General features: G+C 31.4%; 1 protein-coding gene across 1 annotated transcript; it reads left to right on the top strand.

The window, feature by feature from the left end:
• The first annotated feature begins 673 nt into the window (after positions 1 to 673).
• Positions 674 to 8,694, top strand: LOC124537506 (ceramide-1-phosphate transfer protein). Its single transcript, XM_047114377.1, has 4 exons — positions 674 to 892; positions 964 to 1,175; positions 1,251 to 1,426; positions 7,840 to 8,694. The coding sequence occupies exons 1-4, from the start codon at positions 774 to 776 to the stop codon at positions 7,966 to 7,968; spliced, it is 636 nt and encodes a 211-aa protein (XP_046970333.1). The 5' UTR covers positions 674 to 773; the 3' UTR covers positions 7,969 to 8,694.

Here is an 8,694-nt window from a genome sequence, read left to right as displayed (position 1 = left end):
ATTTTTAAGCATCCAAAACGTATTGGTTGGAGTTTAAGTAAATAGGTTTTATTACTGGCTTTTTTGCTGTCTTAGTCCATGATATCTATTTTTCAAGAGCCGAGATAGTTCAGTGGTTCATAACGTATGCTTTTTAAACGATGATGATCTTCAAACCCAGGAAAGGTTTCCTAAGGATGATTTCATTTTGACTAATTTCATAGAAATTATGCCCCATGTTTATTCTACCAACCCGCATTAGAACAGTATATGTTCAAAACCATTTTCTCCTCAAAGGGAGAGGAGACCTTAGACCAGCAGGCTGCTGTTGTTGCTGACCTAGGAGATTGTCTTAAATATCATATTAGTAACGCTTAATTAATTTATTATATATTGTATATGCTGTAAATTATTCCTATGCATTATTTTACATTCGAAATAAATAAATAAATTACTTGTATAAGTTTGTCTTCAACATCTAATTGTTTCTGGACTTTCTGAAATATCAATGTTTTCTTTATATATATATTCTTTCTTGTTGTCTCTGTCCTTAAAACTGAAATGATAATTTGTACATAAAAATAAAGCAAAATTTATGTTATTATTATAACTTATTTTTCATTTAAACTAGTGAATAGTGATATAATCTGTGCTTTGTAAGCAACTTGGCACAAGTAAATATATGCCAGCATAAAATTGACGTTTGATCATATATTTTTTGTTCTAGTCAGTAGTCAGTACTCAGGTGTAGTGTTTTTATTATTTACGTGATTTATTAATTAGGTTTGAGAGAAATGTCTAATGAAAATACCTTAGACTTACAATACGTGTACGATAGCTTCCAAAAGAGCTTAAAGGACGACGATGATGTGATAATAGAAGGATATATAGATGGTTATAATGAACTTGTAAAGTAAGATTGAAATATTTTATTTGTTGTATCCATAGGACGTATTCCTTTATGATAAGATTATATTTGTTTAGGTTTTTGAATCTCATTGGATCGGTGTTTTCGTTTGTAAGCAGCGATGTTAAGAGTAAAATTAAAATTATGGAAAAACACAAAACAGGGGAGGATTCCTTGTATTATGAATCGTTTAAAAAAATGATGAAGTATGAAAAGGAGACGAGCTTACACGAAAAGAATGGTTTCACGTCCGGCTCACGGACAATGCTACGTTTGCATAGAGGTTTAGGTCTGTAAATATAGTAGAAAAATAATATGAATAATATCAATGCAAGATTATTTATTATGAAGTATATATTTTTAGATTTCATACGACTCTTCCTTAAACGTCTGAGTAATGCAGAGGAGTGTGTGAACACTTGTACTACTTGCCAGTGCTCATACAATGAGACCCTTGCAGAATTCCATCCCTGGTACATAAGGAAAGCAGCCACACTGGCAATGCATGCGCTGCCTTCTAGGACAGACTTATTAAACAAGGTAAGGAAAATAATACTACTTACTACTTATAGCCTACTAGCTTTGCCTGCAACCTTGTACCCGTTTGAATTTAACAAAAAATTTAATTGTAGCCTTAGTTACTCTCTATTATATCAGTTATCTGCCAGTGAAAGTCCCGTAAAAATCGGTCCAGCCATTCCAGAGATTAGCTTGATCATACAGACAGACAGACCAAAAATTGTAAAAAATGTTATTTTGATATATATATCGTGAATATAAACATATGCATTGAGTAAAATAGGGTTACTTTAATATTACAAACAGACACTCCAATTTTATTAAGCATAGATTGATGACTGTCATAATGAGAGAGCATTTGCTTTGATAATCTATAATAAATGATAATGAAATGGCAATAGCAAGAACTGTTAGTAGTGTTCCTTATTACTGAGCTTATAGCAATTGGAATTGCCCTTGGAATATATAAATCTAAGAATTGTTTACCTTTATTCTTTCATAGATTGAAATAATCTATTAAGTAAAATAAAGTGTTAGCATACCAATCAAAATCATAAAAATTTTAGATTATTTTAGATATTATAAAGGTTAATTATCTATAAAAATGATATCTCTTGACAATAATTAGCATTTGCCATAGTTTTTTTCTTTATAGTTTTAAAATTATATTTAATATATTATGTTACTGTCAGACTAGTTTTGTATAAAATGTAGACTAATATAACACAGAGGAGGTGGATTTTCTTTTTTATCAATACACTCCTTACTTTGAGAACTATAATATGTATCTTGCGTTTGCAGTTATAATGGCTCAGTAACATTTTAAGCGGGAATGCGGATTTTTTAAAATATTGTCATAAGGTAGCAGAGAATTAGAGTAACTTGCACGGACCACCAACTAATCAGTTTTCTTAGTTTCTTTTTGCTTTCATGATTTATATTTGAAGTCATTCTTAGTTCTGTGAGTACCTGTACACTAATTATATTTTAAAGACAAATTTGTTTATATGTTGATTGTATTTGATTGTATGTGATGTCGTCTCATATTTATTTATTTATTTATTATTTATTTATTTCATTACAATATACAACATGACTAGGTATTTTATATTGCTTTTAAACTAGAGTAAGTTTTATTTACTTCAGGAAATATATAAGTAAATAATAACTGATAAAATCTATAAAATTAAGTGCTTAATCTACGTCATACATGGCTACAATAGTGCTTATCATTTTATATTGATAGTGATAATTTACAGCTCTCAATTATCAATAAAAAATAAACACTTTTTATTGACAATTTTATGATTTGTTCTATTATCCTTATATTATATATAATTGTTTTGAGTTTTGGTGACTGTAAGGCTTATAATCTTTCAAACAATAGGGCTACTATTATTGGATTAAGAGCACTTATTCAAATTACCGCTTTTACTTTTTCGACATTTTTAGGCTTGTGTGCGTGTATCTGCGTATGTATGTATAAGCACAACTACTATACTCAAGCCAATCGTTATAAAGCGTCGCGTCGTGATCCTATTATATTATTTTAACCAATTGTTTAAGAAAAATTACATATTAATCACAATAAATTACTGAAATAAATGTTATATATTTGATCTAAAAACAGTTAATATATAAAATAAAATATAAATATAAAATATATTAATAATACACTTAATTAAAGACCCTAAGCTTTTTTTAATTACACCATTAGTGTAATTAAAAAAAGCTTAGGGTAATCTAAAGTACTTAATAAATGTGTAGCTGATTATGAGTAAACAATAATGTGTTAGACATTTTTTTTGTTTTTGAAGTTTTTTAAAAGTAATGTCATCCATTTTTTTAGTGTCGTAAAAGTTTAATATAAGATAAAATAAGTACTTCTGATCAAAACGTCTTAGCCGCGCTATACCTGTTCTAGTGGCAGACGGTTTACGTAGAATATAGTTTTATACATACATATAGATGAGTATAACACACATATGAGCGATACCTTCTCTCTTTGTGTGTGTAAGTAAGTTTTGACATAAGAGCATACTTAATGCATTTATTTTACCTTCTTTTTTTGATGTCGATTCAGATGGCATTGAATGTTTGTCCACTTTCGATAGTTTTTAAATGTACGTGTTTATTTAGATATTTTGGTGTGAATTATAATATTTTGTATGGATTTATACTTATCAACCTAAAGTTCATGAATTACACTTAAATTGCCTTAAGCTTATCTGATATCCAAGTTAATACCTGCAGAGATAAGTTAGGCGTAATATGTCTTAGTCTAATCACCTCGAAAATATTATACCCATGTTATAATCTCATACATATTACATATTATAAACAACTAAAGTTGGGAAACTTTACCTTCAAAATGCTCAACGATCTGACCGCCCAATCGAAGTCGACGATACCCATATCAGGGTCATTATCGATTCAGATCGTTATAGCACAACACGTATATTGCACAGAAGCTCAATGTATCGCACGCATGCATTAAAAATGTTTTGGATATGTCAAGAAACTCTATGGATCCCTCATCAGCTCAAGGATATTCATTTGACCCAACACATTAGCGATGCGATTTGCTTTTGAATCGCAACGAAAATAATCCATTTCTGAAAAATCAAATTTCTGGCGATGGAAAGTGGATAGTTCATACGACAAACTGAACGATGCAATACAAGAAAAGCGGCCGGCATTGTCAAATCGTAAAGGTGTTGTTTCCCACCATGATAATGGAACGCCCCACACGTCTTTGGTTACTCGCCAAAAATTATTGGAACTGGGTTGGAATGTTTTATCACATCCACCATATAGCTCTGATCTTGCGCCATCAGATTACCATTTGTTTCGTTCCATACAGAATTCCTTGAATGGTAAAATCTTTACTGAGGTTGTTGATGTCAGATTACATTTAATTCTGTTTTTGATAGCAAAGATCAACTTTACGAAAGTGGAATTTGCCACAGCAACGATGGGGAAAGGTCATCGACAAGAATGGATAATTTGTAATTTAATAAAGTTACATTTTTAAAGAAAAAATTCAAATTTTCTCACCTGAAATCGGCAATCACTTAGTTGCTAACCCTATATTACAGTTATTTATACGATATAAATATTTTATGTAGACCCTTATTAAACCCATACAAGTTAGAACAGGTAGCTCAAGTTAAATGGTAAGGTCTAGCTTATTTAAAGTGAGTTAATATTTGGAATTTAGGCTATGTAGGCAATGTGCGGTTTCCTGTATTCTATAAAGCTGTTTATCTACGCCTGAACTCTTCAGTTGTATCTGATTTCCATTCAATCGGATTATATGAGTGAGTGTATTTGTGTTTACGTAAATACTATCAAACTATGATGTAATGTGCAGTAGGGTTGAGTAGTCATTGAGACGGGCAGTTGGATCACAGTTCGATCCGAATGTTTTCGCTGTTGTAGTAAATTTTCATATGAATGTTTTCTCACAAGTCTTATTAGCTTATCATTCAATAACTTCATACTACTTGCATTCAAAGTTTTCGCTCTAAAAAACTTTTTCTGTCAGCACGGAAAATTGGTTCTGAGTAGTTATTTGTCGTTATTTAAGTCCCAAGTATCAGTACTTTGTTTAAAACGTAAACTTCTGTGTTCCTGTCTACCTGACAAAGATATAATCGTTTAAAAATTTAGAAACCGCAAACCGTCACTAGTGTTTGAGTTTATCCTTAGTTTTCTATCAAATGTATTTTTTATTTGGACTTAATTTGTAGGTAGGGCTTGGTGGTAGGGCTTTGTGCATGCCCATCTGGGTAGGTACCACCCACTCAGCAGTTATTCTACCGCCAAACAACAGTACCTGGGTGAGTGTGCCCGTGTAACTACAGACACAAGGGACAAAATATCTTAGTTCCCAATGTTAGTGGCGCATTGACGATTTAAGAAATAGTTAATATTCCTTACAGAGTCATTGTCTATGGGTAATGGTGACCACTTACCATCAGGTGGCCCATATGCTCGTCCGCCAACCTATACCATAAAAAATGATTATTTTTTTATGTTTTTTGAGGCTTTCATGTCCAAAAAAGAGCAAAATTAATTCCTCGCCTATTGTTTATGTTTTTACTAACTTTGTGTTAAATTACCGTAGTCATCATCTCATGTGAAAAAGTTACAAAAAGGCCCGTTTAAGACTCATAGGCAGTCACGATATTGATACATAAGGATATCGTATTAATTTCAATAGATAGTAGAACAAAACAAACATACATTGATGTCGAGGTTATTGGAAAGGTACTTATGCTTGAAATTAAGTTATGACGTCACGATTTTTTTCCGCCAGTAAAAGTTCCATCTGCGTGTCCAAGGTTATATTAATTTGCGCGAACGTTTTAATTGCATATGATTCACAGTAGTTAAGTATTTATTAGTATTGATTGAATTGTTTTAAATAGAACATGTTCGCTATTGTGCTAATGGGGCCATTCGTTTATAATGTAAGACGGTCCAAGGGGGGAGGGGGTTGACTATGTTATATGTTTTCTTACGGATGGGAAGAAGTTTCGATACGTAAGATAAAAAAAAAATGCGCAAAATTAAAATTATTTGAAAATGAGCGGGAAACCGCGCGTTTGTCTAGTTTAGGTTCATTGTCCTAATCTTATTTTTTCTTATCATACGGGGGAGGGGGTCAAAAACTAGTGAAAATAGTCGTACGTATTAAATGAATGGCCCCAATGCTAGACAGTGGATATGCCAGTAACAAAGTATACTGACAGACGACATCGTCATCATGTGTTAGGGATTCATCATGAGTTCAGGAAAGAATCACTAGCATTCTGTTTTGTCTTACAGATTGACTAATCTTAACATCATATGCAATGAAAAAAGTTAGACAAGTAATTGAAATTGATACTGATCCATTTATATATGTTGGTTATTTTTCTAGATTTTTTTATAGCAATTTATGGCCAATCGTGTAAATGGGTCACCTAATGGTAAATGGTAATCACTGCCTGTTTCCAATACCAATAACCAATGCGTCACCAACCTTGGAAACCAGATGTTATGTCCCTTGTGCCTGTTATCACTGGCTCATATATGTACCTACCTATATAGGTATATACATGTGTGATATGTTGATAGTATACCATAAAGCCCTACATATTTTCATATCATTTTTTTCCTATGGTACAATTTCAGATTTAAAATCTGCATTTATTCATTAAAAACTAACTGACCAGTCTATTTATCAAGCCAGTTTTAGGATCTGTATTACATCATTTTTCAGACTAGCAATAGCCTTTATGTAAATATAAATTATGTAATTCATAAGAGTAATATAACGACGAGATAATTAAACTTAGACGCTTGTAAAATATTCGATTACAGCGATTACGAATTGCGATTTTTGTTGATAAGAATATTTCATAATTTCACTGGCGGTTTTCGGTGCGACCTTGGAAAATCTCGCGATCATCAAAGTAAGACCGTACTGATATCTTATGTATCAGCTATTAATAATAATAAATAATAAATATGAGACAACATCACATACATTACTCTGATCCCAATTTAAGTAGCTGAAGCACTTGTGTTATGGATATCAGACGTAACGACGGTACGGTATTAATTGTAACCTTTGTGTAAACGTATAATTATCTTAAGATTTCTTTTTATTATTATTATAACCTTTATCGTTAGTTTAACTACAAATGTATTAAATAAATGGTAAATTTTTTTATTATTATACCGTTAAGATAACTTATCATATTGCTATGATACATTTAATTCATGTTTATACGAATAATCATTTTAAAACAATCGAATATTCGATACTTTGTATTTATTAAGTTAAATTGGTGCTTATTATCAATATAACTCAAAAAATATCTCAGCAATGTCGTCCATGGAATGAATCTCGACGAGAACTGTTTAGGGTATAAGTAGTGTATCTATTTCATCATTCTAGAAATCCATCTTGAAAGATTTAATATCGATATTTTTTTAGAATCGATGTTCTAAATCGATAAAATCTTTCAATTATTATCAAAGTCAATAGTTCACAACAACAACAACAACAGCCTGTAAATTCCCACTGCTGGGCTGAAGGCCTCCTCTCCCTTTGGGAAGAAGGTTTGGAACATATTCCACCACGCTGTTCCGATGCGGGTTGGTGGAATACACATGTGGCAGAATTTCTATGATATTTGTCACATGCAGGTTTCCTTACGATGTTTTCCTTCACCGCTGAGCACGAGATGAATTATAAAGACAGATTAAGCACATGAATCAGCGGTGCTTGCCTGGGTTTGAACCCGCAATCATCGGTTAAGATGCACGCGTTCTAACCACTGGGCCATCTCGACATCAAAGTCAATAGTTGACACGATTATTTTAATCGAGAACTCTCTTCTAGTTTTTTTTTTAACATATTTTTTGTCTCTTCCTTCCAGATTTTTGGTTCGGAAGAAAAGTTAGAGGAGGCGATGACAATTCTGCCTCAAACATTAGAATCTTGTGACGAAGTTTACAAACGCGTCGAGCAGCTCTACACGGACTTCGATTTTCACGGTTTGCCCTAGACCAGTGGTTCTCAAACTTAGTATTTAGTTGAAACACCATAATGTTCCTCAGCTTCATAAAGTTGGAGAACCACTGTCGTAAGGATAATGTTACTGCCAAAAATATTCACGTCTTAGCTCAATATCAGCTCGCGTAATTTCAATTGGTATGTAATTATTATATACGATAATAATTATACAATTGAAAGCAATTTATTTATTTAACAAACTTTAACAATTAACAATAGTAGAACATGATAACTCTATTGGCTAACCTACATAATATATTTAATTAATTGATTTCAATTTAATGAAAGTATTTGTTGATGTCATACTCCAATTGTTTTGTTGAAATCAATTATGATAAATATATGTGTTAATTAAATCCAGTAATATACTATCTTAATGTCAAGGTGCTCAGGTTTAAAATAGCTCAAGCGACATTTTGAATAGGTCAGCAAAATTTGATACATCAAATACAAATATTAATAATATAAATAATTTTAAATTCTATTATGATTAAATTAATTGTTATTTTGACCAAAGACATCACGTCATCAATCAGTCAAATATAACTTGAGATTATGAATAATATATTAAAAATACTTATTTCATATGTTATAAATTATTCTAGTAATTTGCAAAACTTTCAAATACCAAAACATTATTGAAAGCAATGTGTTCCTTAAATTATTTAAGTCTATTTTCTATCTATCGGTTATTATCATCATTTTTTTTTTGAGATAA

Source organism: Vanessa cardui, chromosome 18, assembly GCF_905220365.1.
Source record: "Vanessa cardui chromosome 18, ilVanCard2.1, whole genome shotgun sequence".
Taxonomy (NCBI): Eukaryota; Metazoa; Arthropoda; class Insecta; order Lepidoptera; family Nymphalidae; genus Vanessa; species Vanessa cardui.
Note: the sequence above shows the minus strand (reverse complement) of the source record. Positions and strands in the feature narration are given on the sequence as shown.

What these genes read in the sequence shown, in the direction of transcription:
- LOC124537506 (XM_047114377.1), top strand. Translation starts at nt 774, where the DNA reads ATGTCTAATGAAAATACCTTAGACTTACAATACGTGTACGATAGCTTC. An exon ending in ACGTTTGCATAGAGGTTTAG is followed by an intron (nt 1,176 to 1,250) that starts GTCTGTAAATAT and finishes ATATATTTTTAG; the next exon opens with ATTTCATACGACTCTTCCTT. An exon ending in GGACAGACTTATTAAACAAG is followed by an intron (nt 1,427 to 7,839) that starts GTAAGGAAAATA and finishes TCTTCCTTCCAG; the next exon opens with ATTTTTGGTTCGGAAGAAAA.